This window comes from Hyperoodon ampullatus (genome assembly GCF_949752795.1).
Source record: "Hyperoodon ampullatus genome assembly, chromosome: 20".
Classification (NCBI taxonomy): Eukaryota; Metazoa; Chordata; class Mammalia; order Artiodactyla; family Ziphiidae; genus Hyperoodon; species Hyperoodon ampullatus.
In genome coordinates, this window is record NC_136933.1 from 13,189,823 (window position 1) to 13,210,325 (window position 20,503).

A 20,503-nucleotide genomic window follows, 5' to 3' on the forward strand; every position below is an offset into this window, starting at 1 on the left:
AGCTTAACATTCTGCGTATATTCATTGGCAGTATTTAGTGAACTGCCTATTATTAATATCCTTTGCTAGATTCTTGGTTTTTCCTTTCTTTGTTTCTAGTTGATTCATAAGCATTATCAATTCATTAAAGTGAATGTTGAGAGCTAGGCTATTCTGTGTATAATGTTTTATCACTTATTGTTTTCTTTTTTAAATAAACATTTTATTTTGTAATAAATTGAAATTTACAGAAAAATTATGAAGGTAGTACAGAAAGGTCCTGTATACAATTTAACCAGCTTCCCCTAATGTTAACATTTCATATAACTATGGCACCTCTGTTAAAACTAAGAAACTGAAGCTAACAGCGTGTATGTCAATTATATCTCAATTTTAAAAATAATAAAATAAAATGAAAAGAAACTAACATTGATACAGTACTATTTACTGCAGACTATTCAGCTTTTGCCAGTTTTTCCACTAATGTTTTTTTCTCTTCCAGTATCCAAGTACAGGGTACCACATTACATTTAGTATTGTTTTCAATTTTGAATGAATTATTAGCATATTAAAAAATAAAAGTAATAGAATTGCTGACTTAAATAAAATTTGTAGTTGTTTTCATATTAATTGCACTTTCCCCCCACCTTTTATCACTTAATTAGTTCATGTTTTTTTTAATTTTTATACTCATTTGTTTTTGATGTACAGAAGTTTTGGAATATTTTACAGTGAAATTTGTTTTTAGTTCATGTTTTTTTGGCAATATGCTTAGAAAAGAATCCTCACTTGGAAGTTAGATAAATATTTGCTTGTATTTCTTTCTACAGTGTTTATATTACTTAAATGTTTACCTTGTTAGGTATTTATTTTGGTTTATAGGTTGAGAGGAATTTAATTTTTTTCAAGTCCACACCATTTATTGAATAATCTGGTTTTGCTTCATTTATTTCAAATGATGCTTTTAATATCATATTTTTATAGGTGCTTGGACTTATCTGGGCTTTTTATTTTGTGCGGCTTTTTCCCCCTCTCTGCCTTTTTTTGTGGTAGTACCATTCTTTTAAAAAGTAATATCTGGAAGTGCATGTCACCTTTCCTGTTCCATCATTCTCTATTTCTGACCCAAATTTTTTTTCAAAAAATTGTTTCCAAAATTTTATATATTATTCTTGTTTAGTCTTCCAGGGAAGTTTTTAAACTAAAACTCATTTCTACAAATGGATTTTCTGAAATTTTTATTGAAACTACTATAGTCTTTGAGTTTAATTTAAGGGGGAATTGACATAATTACAATAAGTCATGCCATTATCTGGGACATGGATTATCTCTCCATTGGAACTTCTTTCCTTAAAAAAGAAGCTAGCTTTACTTTCCTAGTATGAGAGTTTAAAGTGTTTCGGTATATTTTTATTTACCTTCTTTTTGCCTTTTTTTTTTCCAGGTTCTTTTTGGAAAAGTAAAGAAAATTCAGCCTTCAGTGGATAAAAACAAAGTTTCTTTGGATCCTTCTCCTAACTTTGACTGCCATATGTCAAGAAGTTTACCCTCTTTGAAAGATACCATTGAACTACAAGCCTACAGTTCAGCAGTATGTTAACTTTTTGGTTCATTTGCCAACTTGAAGGTCACATGCCTCACACTGTATGATACAAGCCTTAAAACAACTGCCCAAAATATTAAATGGAAATCTCTTACTTCATTCACCATAATATGACCTAAATAAATAGATAGTAAAAGCTGCTTTAATATTTGCGATCTCAGAACATTAATAAAGAGGCTTCCAGATTTACGTTTAACTTCATTCTAAGTACAGTGGCTGCTTTTATTTAGATGTTTTGTAGATTAATTCCTAACTTGCAAAACAAAAAAGGCTACTTTGAAATGTTATTGATCTTCGCAAAAGGAGAAAAGGCTTATGTATTAGTCATTACATGGTAGACTAATTAGTACACAGTAATTTTCTGTCATATGTTACTGAGACACTTAGTAGACCTTTAATCTTTTATAGAAGATTAAATTATGTAATACATACTATATATAATCATATATATGATTAAATGAGGATAAATATTTTAGAAATATATATATGCTCCCACATGTAAGATGTATTAAGCTATTGTTATTTTTCTAATTGACTTTTCCTCCCAAATAAAATATAGTGGTTCCCAGCATATGCAAAACATTGAAGTTTTAATGAAAAAATACTTTTTTATTTAAAAAACAGATTGTGTCTGTTTCTGCTGATATTGGAAGCCTATCAAGGAAAAAATATGCTGTGGGGAAAAAAAATTCCTCTTCAGGAAAACTAGGGTTGAAGAAGGCAGGGAGAGCGGGGCTGTATGGAAGCTGATTAATAAATAACAACATGCAGTATCTAGATTTTTTTAAATAGGAGCTTATTCAAGTCTGCAAAAATTAATCAGCATAAAAATGTTCTCTTCCTTCTTTATCTTTTAGGTATACTTCTATGAATATAATAATCTTTCAAAGCCAGTAGATAAACCTAGGCAGTGTCTTCCATATGCAATAGTAACAGTAAAATTTATTGGTCAAAAAGTAGATAATGGACACCTTATGACATCTTTGAGATGCCTCTCAACAGGACTTCCTAAGAGGGCTGGTAAGATACATATATTTTTCTACTTCAGTAACATTTGTGGTGGTCTTACAGCTTCTGAATATGATTTTCTAATACATTATGAATATCTAAACAAAATAGTTGTGCTTTACCTGTTTTCGATTTTATATATCTAGAATCACATTGCAGCTATTTTTTTTTTTTTTTTTGCGGTACGCAGGCCTCTCACTGTTATGGCCTCTCCCGTCGCGGAGCACAGGCTCCGGACGCGCAGGCTCAGCGGCCATGGCTCACGGGCCCAGCCGCTCCACAGCATGTGGGATCTTCCCGGACCGGGGCACAAACCCGTGTCCCCTGCATCGGCAGGAGGGCTCTCAACCACTGCGCCACCAGGGGAGCCCATTGCAGCTATTTTTGTTACTTCTTTTGCTCAGTGTTATGTTTGTGTGATTCTTCCACGCTGATACGTATAACTGTAGTTTCCTCATTTTCACTCATATATTTGTGTACACACACACACACACACACACCATATTATTGAATTTTGTGACTATACACTATTCCTATGAGATGTTTTGACATTTTGTAGTTTTCTTCATATTCCAAGTATTGCTGTTTTAAACGTTCGTGTATGTATCTCAGTGCATATGTGCAAGTGTTTTTCTATAGCGTATACATCTACATTAGGAATGTGCAACTTAATCCAAAGCCAATGTCAAACAGTTTTCAAAAGTGGTTGTGTCAGGTTACCTAATTACTCTACATCATTGCCAGTACGTATACTTCTTTTTTAAAAAAAATTTATTTATTTATTTATTATTTTTGGTTACATTGGGTCTTTGTTGCTGCAAGTGGGCTTTCTCTCGTTGCAGTGAGCAGGGGCTACTCTTCATTGCAGTGCACGGGCTTCTCATTTGCGGTGACTTCTCTTGTTGCAGAGCACGGGGTTCTAGGCGCACAGGCTTCAGTAGTTGTGGCACACGGGCTCAGTAGTTGTGGCTCACGGGCTCTAGAGTGCAGGCTCAGTAGTTGTGGCGCACGGTCTTAGCTGCTCTGCGGCATGTGGGATCTTCCCAGACCAGGGCTCAAACCCGTGTCCCCTGCATTGGCAGGCGGATTCTTAACCACTGCACCACCTGGGAAGCCCCATATACTTTTAAAAAAATGTTTCTGCCAGACTCACAAACTTCAAAAACAAATGTATGATTACCAAAGGGGAAAGGAAAGGGGAGGGGTAAGTTAGGAGTTTGGGATTAACATATACAGACTACTATATATAAAATAGATAATAAACAAGGACCTACTGTATAGCACAGGGAGCTCTACTCGGTATTCTGTGATAACCTATGCAGGAAAAGAATCTGAAAAAGAATGGGTATATTTATATGTATAACTGAATCACTTTGCTGTACACCTGAAACTAACACAATATTGTAAATCAACTATACTCTAGTATAAAATAAAAATTAAATTTAAAAAATGTTTCTGCCAGCCTAGTGAGTGTGATATGTTATCATTATCACCTCAAAAAAAGAGACTCTTTACCCATTGAAAGCTCTCATGTCCCTTTTCCCCTAAGCCCCCCACTACCTCTACACAGTCACTAATCTGCTTTCTGTCTCTATATATTAGCCTGGCCTGGCCTGGCCATTTCATTAAGTGAAGTCATAAATAGTAGCCTTTCATGACTGGTGACTTTCACTTAACAGCGTTTTCAGGCTTCTTGCATGTTGCAGCATGTATCAGAACCTCATTCCTTTTTATGGAAAAATATTCTGTTACATGGATACATTATGTTGTGTTCATCCATTCATCAGTTGACCATGTGGGTCACTTCCACCTTTTGGCAATTATGAGTAATTATGCTAAGAGCATTCTTGAACAAGTTTTGGTGTAGACATGTGTTTTCTTTGCTCTCAGGTATATAGCATGTTCCTGAACCTCGGGATAAAGTGTTCATCTTTCCCCAATAAATACGATGTTAGCTGTGGGGTTTTTTATGTCCTTTACCCTGTTGAGGAAGTTCCCTTCTATTCCCAGTTTGTTGAGTGTTTTTATCTTGAAAAGGGTAATTACTTATCCTTCAGAATCTTTGCCATCTAAAAGGTTTTTTAATATGAATCTTCTTGTGTATTTAGTGGGGTTGGACATCTTTTTGTGTTTGTTGACAATTTTTACTTAACCTGTGATTTTCTTAAGTACTTTGCCCAACTATCTATTGCATAGTCTTTTTATTAACCTTTTGAAGATATCTGTATATTCTTTATGTATTCCAATATATGTGTAATTATGTACGAAGTTTGTCTCATTCAGAATATTCTTTTCACCAGTTTATTTTTCTAAGTTTTATCATGGGTTTGACCTATTAAAATATTTAATTTGTATGTAATTGACATCATTTTTCATTTTTGGTTTTCTGACTTCCATCCATGCTTAGAAAGTACTTTCCTACCCCCAGGATTATAAAACTATCCCTCCATGTTTTCTTCCAGTATTTTTATGGCTTTATTTTTTAATGAATTTTGTTTTATTTCAGTATAAGGAGGTATAGGGATCCACCTTTCCTTTTTTTCTGTCCACTCCAGCTTAAGCACTACATCTCTATATTTTCTTTTTTAGTTTTATTTTTATTTGTTTATTTTTGGCTGCCTTGAGTCTTCGTTGCTGCGCGTGGGCTTTCTCTAGTTGAGGCGAGCGGGGGCTACTCTTCGTTGCGGTGCACGGGCTTCTCACTGTGGTGGCTTCACTTGTTGCGGAGCACGGGTTCTAGCACGCGGGCTTCAGTAGTTGTGGCACGTGGGCTCAGTAGTTGTGGCTCCCGGGCTCTAGAGCACAGTCTCTGTAGTTGTGGCGCACGGGCTTAGTTGCTCCGTGGCATGTGGGATCTTCTCGGACCAGGGCTCGAACTCATGTCCCCTGCATCGGCAGGCAGATTCCCAACCACTGCGCCACCAGGGAAGTCCCACATCTCTATTTTCGAACATATTTCCACTATAGCTTACTGTAATTAAAAGGATAATCACAATAGTTATATAATTTAGAAATCTTCAACAGAGCTATTTTTTAACATTCTGTGAAAAAGAACTTCATGGTACGTTCCCAGTGATATGATTATAACTTCATATATTGTTCATGAGCAACTCCTCATTAATAATCTGTTTTAACAATGGTATTTTCATGGTATTAGTTAGCTATGAATGCTTTGTGCACATTTTACTTGCTAAATATGTGTTTTTATAAGTTCCTTTGTTATTACATGAAGTGCTTTATGAAATTTTAGGAATAAATCTCTATAATTATAAAAAGAAAATTTGCTTCTATTTTCCTGGTTTTTATTTATGTTTATTATTTGCCAGAATATTTATTTCATAATGGAACAGAGGTAGTGGTTTGCTTTGGCTCCTGGGAAGGATTTTGTGCAAACTTTTTGATCTTTCCCCCCCGCCCTGTTTCTTTACCTTATTCCTCTTTCCTTTCCATTTTTGTTCTCCTGTGGTAGAGGGAAAAGAAGCAAGTTAACAGTAGGTAGAGGGAGACAATTTTACCTAATAATGTATAGATTCTATTATTAAATATCTGCATATAGGAAATTAATATAAGAAACACCTAGTCTGTGAGCAACATGGTTTTATTCCTATTTAATTTTTCTATTTCTTAGTATTTGTCAAAATTCAAATTTTTTATGGCAAATACTTATAATGGGTCTATAGGGCAGAATTTCATGCTACGTCATTTATACCTTATTGGTCAGTTACCCTCCTCTTCTCTTCTTGCTTCTTCTGCTGAGAACATACTTTAATCATTATTAGGTTATTTGATGGACTTTCAGTTAAAACCGCTTATGACATAGTTTACTTGCATTAATAGAGTTGCCTGAAGAAACACTTTTTGTTCCTGTTTTTCCTTATTTTCTTATTATTTCCACAGAAAGAACACGGTCTCTGAATAACTGTACGGTGGCCAAAAGAATTGGAAAAGGAAAAGATGCTACTGTCATCTTTGAGCATTTCAGGAAACCTATAGATCCATTTGTTCAGGAAAACTGTTCATGCAGTGAACTAAATTCAGAGATAAATCCTTACAACTCAAATATTTCTAACTCCTATGGAAATGTGCAAAATGAAAACATTTCTGTACTTGAAGCATACAGTGGACAGATGGAGCACAGTTCAGCAGAATGTAGAGACACTTCTCAAGTACATGCATATGATTCAGGTCTTTCATTTATTCCCAGTGATACCAGAGAAAGTGTTAATAATGGTGACCTCTTAAATTTGACACATCTTAAAGATGTTTTAAGTGATCTTGCTGCTGCTTTTCCCCTTCATAACAATATTGGCTCAAGCACAGTTATTACTTCAAAACTCCTCAAAGACCCAAGGCTGATGAAGAGAGAAGAAAGCATGGGAAAACATAATACTATTACAGGTTTAAATGAGATTTTGCCATTTGAGAAGAGTTTAGATTTTGCTAATTCAGAAATAAACCTATCATCTATGCCAACTAATCCTGCCTCGTCATCTGAAGTCATGCCTGGTGATCAGACTGTTCTTACTAATTATTTGGATGCCCCTTGCTTCAAAATTTCTTTGAATGATTCACAAACCCAGGCTCACAGCATGGGCTCTAAGACCTATGATTGTACAGCTCCCAATAAAATTACCATGGCAGAACAGTGTAAGAGCCAGGATAATTTTTCCTTCCCAATGTGTGTGTCAAATGTAGTCTCAGAAGTTGAAACCCAAAAACACAGTGGGAAAAAAGCTCAGAGATCCCAGCAGAGGAGCAGCATTCCACTTTTAATTGAACAAAATAGTGAGCCACATGACTCTTATGAATCAGTGAATACTTGTACAAAAGGGTATAATAGTCACATCTCTCCAGAATCACAGTCTTCTAATTTTAAAACTGTATATCAGACTGGTCACCAAATGCCTACACTTTTTCCACTCCAAAGCAAAGAAAGCATACATGAGTACATTCAAGATATTGGAAAGATGAGAAACTTCACTGGGCCAGAAGACAATTCCAAACATGAAGAAAAGCAAAATTTATGGAAAGAAAGTGATAATTCTTTTACTAATAAAACAAAAATCAGTCCAGTAGATAGTTACATTTCTTTGCATCAAGACAACAAAGAGAATGAGAATCTTGATTATTTGGTGGAAAATTGTGATCAAATATTAATTACTCAAGGGTTAGAAAAGCCAAAATCTTTCTCATCTACCACAGAGGAGAAGTATGAGCTAGATCACCTAGTATTGGAAGTACAAAATCATCTTACTCCAAGACTGGAGAACCTTCCACAAAAGCATCCTCAGCACTCTTTAGAGTACAAAGATAACATTCATACAAGTTTTACCATTTCTCAAAAACGAATGGAACTGAAATTGGAAAAACCAGATCGAAACTGTGTTAGCGTTATGACTGATGCTTTCCAGGAAGCAAAAGACATTCCCCAGGCCAAACAACTACTGGCTGTTACTTCATCTCATGACATTAAAACAGCTCATAATGCAAATTGCAACACAGCTAGAGAACATATATGTGTTAAAAGGAGAAATGGAAATGATCCAGTGTCCTTAGAGAACAGTGAAAGAGACTGCAAAGAAAATTCTCAAGTTAACAATAAAGGTCAAGATCACACTCAGTTCTGTAATTCACAGTTGAACAGTGATGTGCACCTGAATATTGATTGCAGAGAACAGAGAGATAATGATAAAGAAAGCCAGAATGAGGCTGAAGTGGAAGACATTGCTTTGTCTATAGAAAACAACATAGGGAATATACATGGAGATGAGAAGCAGAGTTTTCATGCAAACAAAAATTTTACCACTGTAGATGAAAGGAGGGAGAATAAAGATTACAATAGCATAGAAATTCTGAGTTCTGAAGAATTTTCTACTACATTTAATTTGACTCGGGGAAAAAAATATGTGTCCACAGAATCTACATTATTAGAAAATGAAGATACCGTAACTGCCATAAAAGAAAAAGATATTCAAAATACTGGAAGGACTATAGAGCATTTGGTTTCCACAGCATTTCCCAAAATTGCAGGTTCTTCAGGGCATATAGCCTCACATGCTGTGGTTCAGATAGCTGATGCTCCAGTGCCTGCGTTAGGCATAAATCTCGAAGATCACCGAAGATACCAGTTTAAAGAAACTTCTTCTTCTGAGAGTCCAGATTTTGGTTTGTTAGTAAAATATAGAGTTTCTGATTGTGAAACAGATATGGATAAAAATCAGTTACACTACTCATTTCATCAGTCAGTAAGTGACAACTCAGTTCTTCAAAGCATCAAATTGGATAATGAGATTGAAGTAGGATCAGAACGGAGTGACAATGCTTTTCTATCTCAACAGGACGCTCATAGCCATGGAAATGTACTCTATGAAGACTTCGGGGCCTCATACGAGGCTCTGAAGTCTCGCATGAATTGGGAAGGTCTGTTAGGAAGCACTAATGGGGAGACAGAAGTTTTGAAAAGCACCACAAGGAGGGAGAATAGCGATCAGCATTGCTCTGAGGAAAGTAGTTTTTACTTCTCTACAGCAAAAAACAAAGCAGAGCTCTTCAACCCAATTTTACTTCCTGATCTAGACGTTAGGATTACTAATGTATTTATGCAAGGATTCAGTCCTGCTATTGAATCCCTTGCATTGAAAGATAATTTCTGCAAATATAGAACTGAAGCCATAAAATCAGAAATAAAGGAGGAGGAGGAAGAAGTTCCACGATTTGAAATTCATTCCCAGTGTTCTGGTGAAAATTCACATCATCCATCTGAAGGTGAATTTGGTAATGTAAGGCAAGAATCAGGACTAGTAAGTAAATCTGAAACCTCACTTTCTTTTGACTTGAGTCATAATACACACTTGAATCATGTGCCTGAAAAGCAAAACAAGGGACCTTTGCTTACTGAACCTTCTAATGTCACAACAGTAAATAACGAAAGCAGGCGTTCCTTTACAAAGTCAAAAAACGATTGTAATGATACTAGAAGTAAAAAGGACACAGAATCAAGAATTAGCAAAAGAAAGCCACATACACGTTTTAGGGACCAGAATATACCACATAAAGATTTAAGACATCACGAGATTTGTGGGAATAGGAGGAGGCTAACCAGTCAGGACTTGTTGGAATGTTTTTCTTCATTATCCCAAGGACGAATTGAAACCTTTTCACGGTCAGAAAAACACATTAGGAGTGCCCTGGATATTCTAGCTAGCGAAGCATCTTTATGCAAAAGCAGATGTCTTTCCAGAAAACTTGACAGAGCTGTTCTTCACTTAAAAAAAGCTCATAGAAGAGTTCACACGTCTTTGCAGCTTATAGCTAAAGTGGGAGAAAAAAGAAAGGGCCCTTTACCAAAAGCTTACGCAGTAATATGCAATAATTTCTGGGAAAGTTGTGACCTTCGAGGTTATAGTTCTGTGTCTGAAAGAAGATATTACTCCACTAAGCAATTTTTGTCAAAAAGAAAATACAACAAACCTGGAGAGAAAAGGGCTTTGGGATTTGAAGTTGATAAATCATTAACTCATGTATCAAACCACAAGTCTTATAAAACAAGTGGAGAGAGAGTCACAAAGTGCCTTTCGGAGAAAAATGTGTCCGGTGTCTCCAGAAGTCCCACCACTATTCTCATGAGAGGATATTGTGATCGAGAGTGTCCTGAATCACAGTTCGCCCTCTGCTCCACGTCCCAAAGGACAAGTCAGTCAGCTTATAGCACTAGCAGTTTGAGAAATCCCAGATCATCAGAACTTCAGCCCTTTTCTAGAAAAACTGGGTGTCTCTCTTCCCCAGACTGCCCAGATGAGAAACTAACTAAAAAAGAAAATCAAATCGATGCAGAGTTTTTATCTAACGTTAGTAAACATGAAAAGCTTAAGAACCATTCAGCACATGGTAATATTAAGAGTACAACAAAAGAAAACAGTTCTGAAGCTAATGAAGTAATAAGTAAAAGGAATTCAGTATCTTTAACTTGCATAAAAGAAAGCAACGTAAATTTTAGCATGGACAAAAATTATGATGCAACTTGTATAGCCCACACAAAGGTAAAAACTATTGCAGTCTTAGAATCAAGTGTGACGCATGTTTTTAACATTGATATCAACAAACCAAATAACCTTATTTTATCTGGTTGTACAAGAAACCTGGAAGTAAATTTTCCTATAGAAAAATGGACAGATCCTAATGAGAGCTCCAAACCAGGCATTATTACAGGAAACTTCCTTATGGAACCATTAAATCTAACTCTGATAAAAAGCAAAAAGTGTAACAGTATTCCTCAATCGTTATCAGCCACTCTAGTGACAGACACTGAGGAAGAATCTTCACAATCTTACCTGAATAAACAGAGCATTTTTGCTGTAGATTCTTCAGCAGTGTCTACCATTGTACCACACTGTCAACAAGGATGTGCTGGAAAGGAGCTGCTAAAGACAGAACATTGCTCTTCAAGTAATTGCTTCCACATAGACGGGAATGGAACAAATGTTATTGAGAATTCTGAGTTGGATTTCACATCAGTAACTGAAGAAAGTAAGGACAATATGATGAAGAAACTATTTTCCAATGATAGTTTTCTGCTCTTAAAAGATAACATAAAGGGTTCTTCTTCCCCAAAATGTACTGCAAAGAAAGACATTCAGGACAGAAAAATGTGGAAAGATAAACAAGCAGAGAAAGCAAAAGATTCATTTCACAAAAACATGGATGAAGGATCAAGTGTTAAGACTGAGTACAAAAATCAAAAGAATAAGACATTAGAAGAATTCTCCTACTTAAGTGAGAAAACAGTTAAAAACAACTTGATTGATTCTCATTTGAGCATTAAAGATGCTACTGAGGCAGTCTCTTTGAGTAACACTGCTTCTAATCAGCTTAACAAAAGAGAGAAAGAGGAGGGAAAAGTCAGTCATGACTCTCAGTCTGACTCCACAATGCACTCAGGAAGAGCCTGTAATTCCAAACCAGGCATTACAGGAATGAATCATATGCCTCTTCTACATGCCCACTCTGAAACCTCCAACATCTCTCCTCCTCCAAAGATGCCTACATCATACATGAATGAATTAAAAGAAGAACATTGCTTAACTAATAATTTGGCTCCTATAGCTAAGATAGCTCAAATTTTGAAGAGGGCAGATGAAGCATCATCTTTGCAGATTCTACAGGAAGAAACTAAAGTTTGTCAAAATATTCTCCCTTTATTTGTTGAAGCTTTTGAAAGAAAACAAGAATGTTCATTTAAACAAATCTTGATATCAAGAGACCTGTTGGTAGAACAAAACCTGTGGAATAACTGCAGACACAAATTAAAACCGTGTGCTCTTGACTCCTTGGTAGAACTCCAAATGATGATGGAAACTATTCAGTTCATTGAAAACAAAACAAGGCTCTTAGGAGGTGAGCCAACATTCCGAAGCTTGCTTTGGTATGATGAGACATTGTACAGTGAGCTGCTTGGCAGACCACGTGGGTTTCAACAACAATCCAATTTCTATCCTGCTTTTCAAAGCAGGTTAAAATATCTTGCATTCTGTGAGTTGCAAAACTATCATGATCAGTTGGTTGAAGTGTTTGAAGAAACCAAAAGGAAAATCAGTTCATACTACATGTTCTTAAAATACAAACGACAGATTAATGAGTGTGAGGCAATAATGAAACATTGTTCTGATTGCTTTGACTTTTCTCTTTCTGTTCCATTTACCTGTGGAGTTAACTTTGGAGATAGTTTAGGAGACCTAGAATCCTTGAGAAAAAGTACATTAAATCTGATCAGTATATATGCGGACTCTCCCCAAAATGATTCCTGTCCAGGAAAACAAGACCATCTATGGATTATTATAGAAATGATCTCCTCAAAAGTTAATTTTATCAAGAACAATGAGGCAGTAAGTATTAAAATATCTCTTTATGGTCTGGAACATATCTTTTTTGATGCTGCAAAAAGTCTCGTTTGGAAAGAAAAGAGAGAGTCTTTCTGCAAAAAATACTCAGGAAAGAACAGCAAAGAAATACTACTCGAAATGAATCAACATGCTTTTTCTAAGTTGCAGAAGATATGTGATACGTTGTCTAAAGATTTAAGCAGTGAACGCATTTCCAGTACTGGGCTTGAGATTACTTCCAGAAAGTCAAATGCTCTAGTAAACAAAGCAACAATTAGCATAGAAAACTCTAGGTTTAACAGTACTTTGCTTTCACATCCAGATATCTGTTGTATTAGTGAAATATTGGATCAAGCTGAATTTGCAGACTTTAAAAAACTACGGGAACTCACTTTGAGATGTACCGATCACTTAGAAATTTTAAAAAAATACTTTCAGTTGCTGCAAGAAGATAACATAGATAATATATTTATCACACAAGAAAATGTTTTGGACATAGTGAAAAACGACAACCATGAGGCAGTAATTTTAAAACCTGCGGCCATTGAAACCTATATTGAAGTCGTCATGCTCTCAGAAACAGTTCACTTTCTTAAAAACTCAATGGCGAAGAAACTAGACAAACAGAGGTTTCGAGGTATGCTTTGGTTTGATTTGTCACTTCTTCCTGAACTGATTCAGTGCCAAGAAAAAATGACTTCTTTCTCATTTCTTAAAGATAATTCAGCAGACTGTCTTTGGAAAGTGATAGAGACTGCTATATCTGAACATAAGAAAGATCTGGATGTTATCTACAAATATAATGAAGCTGTTAATTGCTCCTATGCTCTTCATTTGCTCTCAAGAGAACTTGAAGAACTCTCAGAAATAAAAACACTTCTAAAGAAGTCTAAGTATTCTGTTTCCACATACATTGACTTTGTGCCATGTATAGCATCCATAAATTACGGAAGCACTGTGACAGAGTTAGAATACAACTACAATCAGTTTTCCACCCTGCTCACAAATGTGATGGCTGCCCCTCGGAAGGACTTAGGGAAAATGGCCCATATTATGAAAGTCATGAAAACTATTGAACATATGAAGATAATATGTGCTAAAAATGCTAAATTAACCATTTCCTTTATCCTGTGGCAAATGCAACATAACAGAAAGAAGACTTTCCACCTGGAGAGAAAGGAAGAAATGAATATTCATGTAAAACCTAGGAAGAATATCAACAAGTCCAGTACTTGTGTGAAGGTGCCCTCAATTTCACAGTACATAATGAAAAACGTTTCAAATTCCTCTAAAAAACGACCTTTCACTGTAGACAAATGTGAAGACCCTCAAGAGGAACAAGAGGAAAATACTACTGTTTCCAGTTGTAAAAAACAAAAGGTAACAAATGTTTTAAGCGAAACCTATGTAGGTATTCTTTTTGAGAACAAGTCTACTCTTTAAGCAAACAAGTACGTAGTTTGCAGAATTGTAAAAATTGAGAATGCTTTACTGCCTTGCAAAATGAATTTACTAACAACTATTGGATTAAACAATCCATATTATCTATGAAATGATATGAATGATTTGTATATGTGAGAGATAGCCTTGCAAATGTCTACTTTTAAACTTACAAATTAATTATTTTATTTAGAAAAGACTTCTTGGAAGGGTGTGAATTTTAATAACGGCTTAAGGAAAAGTCCATATTATGAATGTGAGTTAAGCAAGTGACCAAGTATTTATTGAGTAGCTTCTGTATGAGGCTATACTTAATGTTGTGGATATTAAAAATTGACAGTGGAGTCTGTGTTCTTGACCATTATCATCCACACAGAGAAATAGTACAGATATTTTAAAATAGACGATTATGAAGGAGTTAGTCCTGCATAAGTACATTTTATTTAACAAATTTTATATAGCAGTTATTAAATACTTGGCAGCGTTCTAATGAATGTACAAACATTAACTTTTTCTATTCTTCACAGAATGCTTATGATGTAGGCACTGTTATTATCTTATTAAAAAGTACAGAAACTGAGGCATAGAAAGGTTAAATAACTTTCCCAAGGTCACAAAGTTAGTAAACGGAAGCGCTTAGATATAAAACAAGGCAGCCTAGCTCCAGAGCCCGTATTAAGAACTGCCCCTACTCCACCCTCAGAGACTACTCAAAATTTTTTGAGAATTTCTCATTTCAGAAGTGAAGAAAGAGAGACCTATACGCAAAATGAAAAGTAGGATTCTTTCTCAGCTTACTCTAATTGTATTCGTTAGTTAAACTCTAGTTCTAGAGACTAGGAAACAAATCATTTATTGCACTGTGTTTGTGGGAAAATGCTTAATTAACAACCAGTTTATAAACATGCTTCCAAAACACAAGAACAACACAAGTTGTGTACTCCACATCAAGAGTAAAATGAAGGTATTACTAAAAAGGTGTTGTCAGTATAGAGAAGAAAAGCAAAATCTTTTAAAAATAGAGATTTATTCATTGATTTCATAGAAGGACACAGATCAAAGCTTTTCCTTAAAGGAAAAAATGTTATCAGATGAAGGTAAAAAAATGAAGAGGGTATCCAAGCTATGGAAAATAATGTGACCAAAGACACAATGCTTATTGACATTATTTGAGAAATGGGTTTAAAATTAAGTCTGGAACAAACATTTTAACTTAGTGGACAGAAGTAAGCTAAAGATGGAGAAGCATATCGTTTCAGATAACAGAATGTTCTAAATAGAGGCCTGAAGAGTTTGAACTCGTTCTGTACATATTGAAGGGTAGTGTCCTGTAAACTGTGTTTTCTCAGTGATTTTAAAGAGTAGAGATTTTGAGTATAGTTAGAAGTAGTAAGTCATCTGGGTCTTAGAAAGAGGTGCTGTTTTACAGAATAGGAAAGGAAAACCCATACTTCACAGACATTACTTAACAGTGGCACTGAGTGACTGGTTGATTAAAAAGGGCATAAAATAAGAAGCAGTCATAAATAGACGTGTTGTAAGATGTGGGTAAAAAGAATGTTGCAGATTGCTTTTTTAAAAAGTTTCTCCAAACATTTATGAAATATGGGAAGTCCAGCAGAGTCACTGAGTTTTGAAGGAGAGGATCATTAATGAATATAGTTTCAGACAGTGCATTTTAGATGATGACAGAACAAGCAATTGCAAATGTCTGATAATTAAAATAATAAATATTGTACTGTAAACCATCAACAATGTAGCTTTTCTCTGTATTTTTTAAACATAGGTTAACATGAAAGATGTCACAAAAATCAACAGAGAAAAGGCAACATTCAAGCATCCAAGGTAGGAGTTGCCATCATCCCTGTCTGAAGAAAAACTAAACAAAATTGAGCACATATTAAGGAACAAGACTAAAACCTTTATTTATTACCTCTGTTGGGTTATACATGTAACTTAGGGGAGAAGAGTTAGCTAAGGAGGGAGAAGAAGTTTCAGATTATGCAGTGTCTTAGGTAAGGCCTAAGGAGTTTGAATTTCATTCTGTAAGGATTGAAAGATAATATCCTGTGAAATGCGTTTTCACAGTGATTTAAAGGGTAAGGAGATTCTAAGTACAGTTAAAAGTAGTATGTCAGCCAGGGCTTAGAAAAGAGTGACGCTTTACAGAATAAGAAGGTAAAAGTCGTATTTGATAGACATTATTTAATGAATTGATGGGGCTTAGCAACTGGCTTATTACTAAAAAGGGCGTAGAATGGGGCAAGTGATTCGATTTTTTTAAACTTGTGGATTTTATAGACCTGTCAAATTTCAAGACTGGCTAACAAGGTAAAAATTGACAAGTTTTATTCCTAAGTGGGAGCTTAGTCAAACACACTCACATATTATAAGTATACTACTGTTTCATGAAAGGATGTATTACCACCACAATATAGAAAGAACATGATTTCAGAATAAAGGCTAATTCTTTAAATTCTTTTTGAATTAGTTATTTTTATTAAAAACCCACTACATTATTTATGTTTTTCTCATTTTGACATGAAGTGGCACCACTGGACTTGTTGACCATCTCTTGTTTCATTCAACTCTGTAAGATTTTCAATTTATGACAAGCTTCATTTTTTACCATCTTTTTTTCCATCCTACAAAGGAAAATGAATAATATGAACTAAAAGAAGATAAGCATTCTCATTTCTGTCTTATTTGGTTTTGCTTCTCTAAATCTAATCTTTAGGGCTTCCCTGGTGGCGGCACAATGGTTAAGAATCCACCTGCCAATGCAGGGGGACACAGGTTCCAGCCCTGGTCTGGGAAGGTCCCACGTGCCGCAGAGCAACTAAGCCCGCACGCCACAACTACTGAGCCTGCGAGCCACAACTACTGAAGCCCGTGCGCCTAGAGCCCATGCTCTGCAACAAGAGAAGCCAGCACAGTGAGAAGCCCGCACACCACAACGAAGAGTAGCCCCCATTCACCACAACTAGAGAGAGCCTGTGCGCAGCAATGAAGACCCAACACAGCCAAAAATAAATAAATTAATTAATTTTTTAAAAAATTAAATATGATCTTTAATTTACTACATTTCTAGAATCTTTTTCCTGGCACAGATGACTCTTTAAATAATTGTGTAGTGGCATAAGGATGAATAGGCTATCAGAGGCATAAAATAAACCAGTTCTGTAATCATCTTAGTTTTGTAACTAAGATGATTTGTTTTACTTAGTTTACAAAACTAAGTTTTGCAAGTATAGGTAGTATTTGCTGCTCAAAGAATCAAACTGTGCCTCACCTAGCAGGAAAATGAATTCTAATATAAGGTTAATATAAGGTGCCATGGTCATGGAAGAACATCCTCTAAGAGAGTGGGTAAAAGGATAGATCATACAGGCAGCTGTCAGTCTATAAGGCTGAGACATCACTGAAACATCATTAGAAATGTGATGAAGTCAAAATTGTCCTTTCTGGAAACTGTCCAAGTATTCTGTTGGGTTGGATGATGATGTAGGTTGTCATTCAAGTGCCTTTTAAGGAGGCTGGATTAAGTAAAATAGGGGCTTTTAGTTTCGTGAGTGGGATATACAGATTCCAGGCCAAAGGTTAATTTCTCTTGACTGTGGAGGAATGGTTCCTTTTTTCTTTCAACATGTTCTTTTCCACTTGTAATTCAAAGAATCTGATGAGACACCAAAAACATATAATTGCCCTGGAGACCTGTGTTAACTGTCTGGCTCTAGACCATCAATAATGAATGCTTCCTTCACCCTGCTTGAGACTGTCTAAATTTAGATAGGAATGCCAAGGATATTCACTTGGCAAGAAATTTTCGAAGTCTGCTTTTCCTACTCTCGACCGTGAACAGACAAAATATCTCAGTACTTTGTGACAAGATAGTCTTTTGGGGGTAGGGGTCACAGCTAGTGGTTTCACCAGCTGTATATGGCCATTTGCAAGTAAAGAATATTGTCAATAGGTTGGAGGTATATGAATTAGAAACTACTGCAAAAAAATTGAAATCAGGAAGTGTCCAAAGCGTAAAATAATTTATTACAATATTGGCAGCACTCAGTATTTTCAGATGTATTGGAAATATATTTGAAATGTGGAATATATCACCTTCAGCAAGAAAAGTATCTAAATTCAAACCAAGGGAGGAAAACTGGAGAAATATGTTTCTTGTATAGTGCCAATACAAAGAGGAAAATGTGAATCTTAAGAATTCTTTTCCTAAATAAAATTTTCAAATATATATTTATATTGAAATTTTGTGACTCTGTATATTTAAAGTTGTTTGTATGTGTGTTACACTCAATAGGACTATGAGATCTCATCCCGAAAGTGAAAATGAAACAGGACCAAGTTCATCTGACAATCTGAAAAGAAACCATGTCTCTCCAAAAAAAGTTGAAATTCAGTGATCACTACCTGGCTCACTTTTACCTTTAAAGAACCTAAAAGACACTTGTATGTCAAAGTTAGAGGGCAAAATAGATTTAACTAATATTTCATCTGCTACTTCAGAAGATTTCAGTGGACGACAGGGAAGCTTAAATAACATGAAGGAAAGAAATGTAAATTTTAGTGTTGCTGAAACGAAAAGTGATAAGATTGTTCTCCTTTGGCAATTTCTGACCAAAAACGTGTAGATGGCACATTTTCAAAAGACCAGGAGATACCTTCTCAGAAATTTCTTAAGAATTCCTCAGATCCTGCAGAGAAATCTTGTCTCTCAGACATAAAACCAGAAACTGGGGGCCTCCCTGGTGGCGCAGTGGTTGAGAGTCCGCCTGCCGATGCAGGGGATACGGGTTCGTGCCCCGGTCTGGGAGGATCCCATATGCCGCGGAGCGGCTGGGCCCGTGAGCCATGGCCGCTGAGCCTGCGCGTCTGGAGCCTGTGCTCCGCAACGGGAGAGGCCACAACAGTGGGAGGCCCGCATACCGCAAAAAAAAAAAAAAAAAAAAAAAAAAAAAAAAAAAAAAAAAACCAGAAACTGGTGCTTCTCTTCTGCCTAATGCATCAGTGCTCTCAAAGCCTATTTTCTATTTTGTGAGGGATATCAATGCCAATTTAGAAATGAATGACACTGACTTTGAACCTCAAGATAATGAAATATTAAATTCATCCATTAAAAATTCTAAATGCACCAGTTCTCCAGAACCCATACATATCCAGAACAAAATTCCTGTTCTGCAAATAAAATACAACCTGCAAAAACTGAGTCAAAAGAAAAATATAAGAAGGATACATTGAATTCCAGTACTACACCTGTTCAAGCGTCTGAGAACGTGACCCTTAATGTGAATCAAACAGTAGAATACTCTTTTTCTGAACAATAGAATTCAAAAGTTTTAACTCAGAATGCTGCCACATATTGGAACGAAATTCCACAGTCTGCATGTACCCCAGTATATAATTCTTCTGAGCAGTCATTTGGAACTTCATATCCTTACTCTGCTTGGTGTGTTTATCGTTACAGCAGCAGCTGTGGCAGTTCCATTACCCCGACATACCAGGGAATAACATCCTATGAAGTACAGCCACCTCCTTTTGGGATGTTGACTGCAGTTACAGGTACTGTTCAAAATACACATTCTAATCTTTTGTACTGTCAATATTTTGGTTACTTTGCTGGGGAACGACAGGCAAATGACTTTGCCAGTGAGTGGACATTTTCAATCTCAAATGCCTGTTTACAGTTTTCAGCAGCCAATTTTTTCACAGTATGTTTCCCATCAACCGGTCGCTGCATACCCTTGCTCTCCTGATTTGGGTGTGCTTCCAAAAGTTCCTTGGACTTAACGGTGAGTTTCACAAGTTCAGTACTTGCTTCGTAGAGTTTTCACTTTTACCTTTGTACATTTATGTAAGTGGAATTTACAACAAGTGGTGATAGATGGCACATTTTTCTGTGTAGACTTGTAGAATTGTTTAAAATCAGGCAGAGTTGAATTACATTGTCAGTGGAAAACTAGTTGTCAAAGACTGAGAAAAAAAGAATTGGTAATATCACTAAATATGTCCTTCAATAAAACCCAACTTCAAGGAATAATAGTTAAAGTAAATTATAGTTATTGAAATATGATGCAACCATTGAAGGGTTTATAAAAGTTTTTAATGACAGTTTTTAAAACTATATTGTATAAACTTACTTACATAAATAAAGAAATGCATACAGATACGGAAATAAAGTACACTAACATTTTAACTTGTCTCCCTGTGAGTGATAAAATTTGGAGTTTGTGGAGAGTGTTGTTCATTATTTTCTAGATTTCATATTGTGAACATTCATTTTTTGATAAATGAAGGAAAAAAATAGAGTAAATAGGTGGAAAAAGGAACTTCAATCAGATAGTATCTAATAACAGTATTCTAATATAGTATCGTAGCATAAGTGAATGGAGTTAATTGAAATGTGTTAGTAGAACAACTTGGTAGTTTGCCACGGGGACTTGAAATTTTTCCTCTGAAACACAATTCTGTTTATAGAATATCATGATTAGAATATAATTTTTAATTAAGTTGACATGTATATTTACCATAGTTAAAGCAAAATTTTAGAAGTTATTACTAATTCTGCAAAAACTACATTAGC

The 20,503-nt window shown here is 35.6% G+C and overlaps 1 protein-coding gene across 1 annotated transcript in view; it reads left to right on the forward strand.

Moving 5' to 3' along the window:
- Positions 1 to 19,710, forward strand: part of TEX15 (testis expressed 15, meiosis and synapsis associated) — a gene marked incomplete at both ends in the record, with an annotated part of 38,789 nt that extends 19,079 nt beyond the window's left edge. Inside the window, 6 exon segments of the mRNA XM_079726643.1 lie at positions 1,424 to 1,570; positions 2,440 to 2,602; positions 6,488 to 13,848; positions 15,695 to 15,753; positions 19,388 to 19,561; positions 19,563 to 19,710. Of these exon segments, the coding sequence (XP_079582769.1) occupies positions 1,424 to 1,570; positions 2,440 to 2,602; positions 6,488 to 13,848; positions 15,695 to 15,753; positions 19,388 to 19,561; positions 19,563 to 19,710 (8,052 nt within the window).
- Between the last annotated feature and the right edge of the window lie 793 nt (positions 19,711 to 20,503).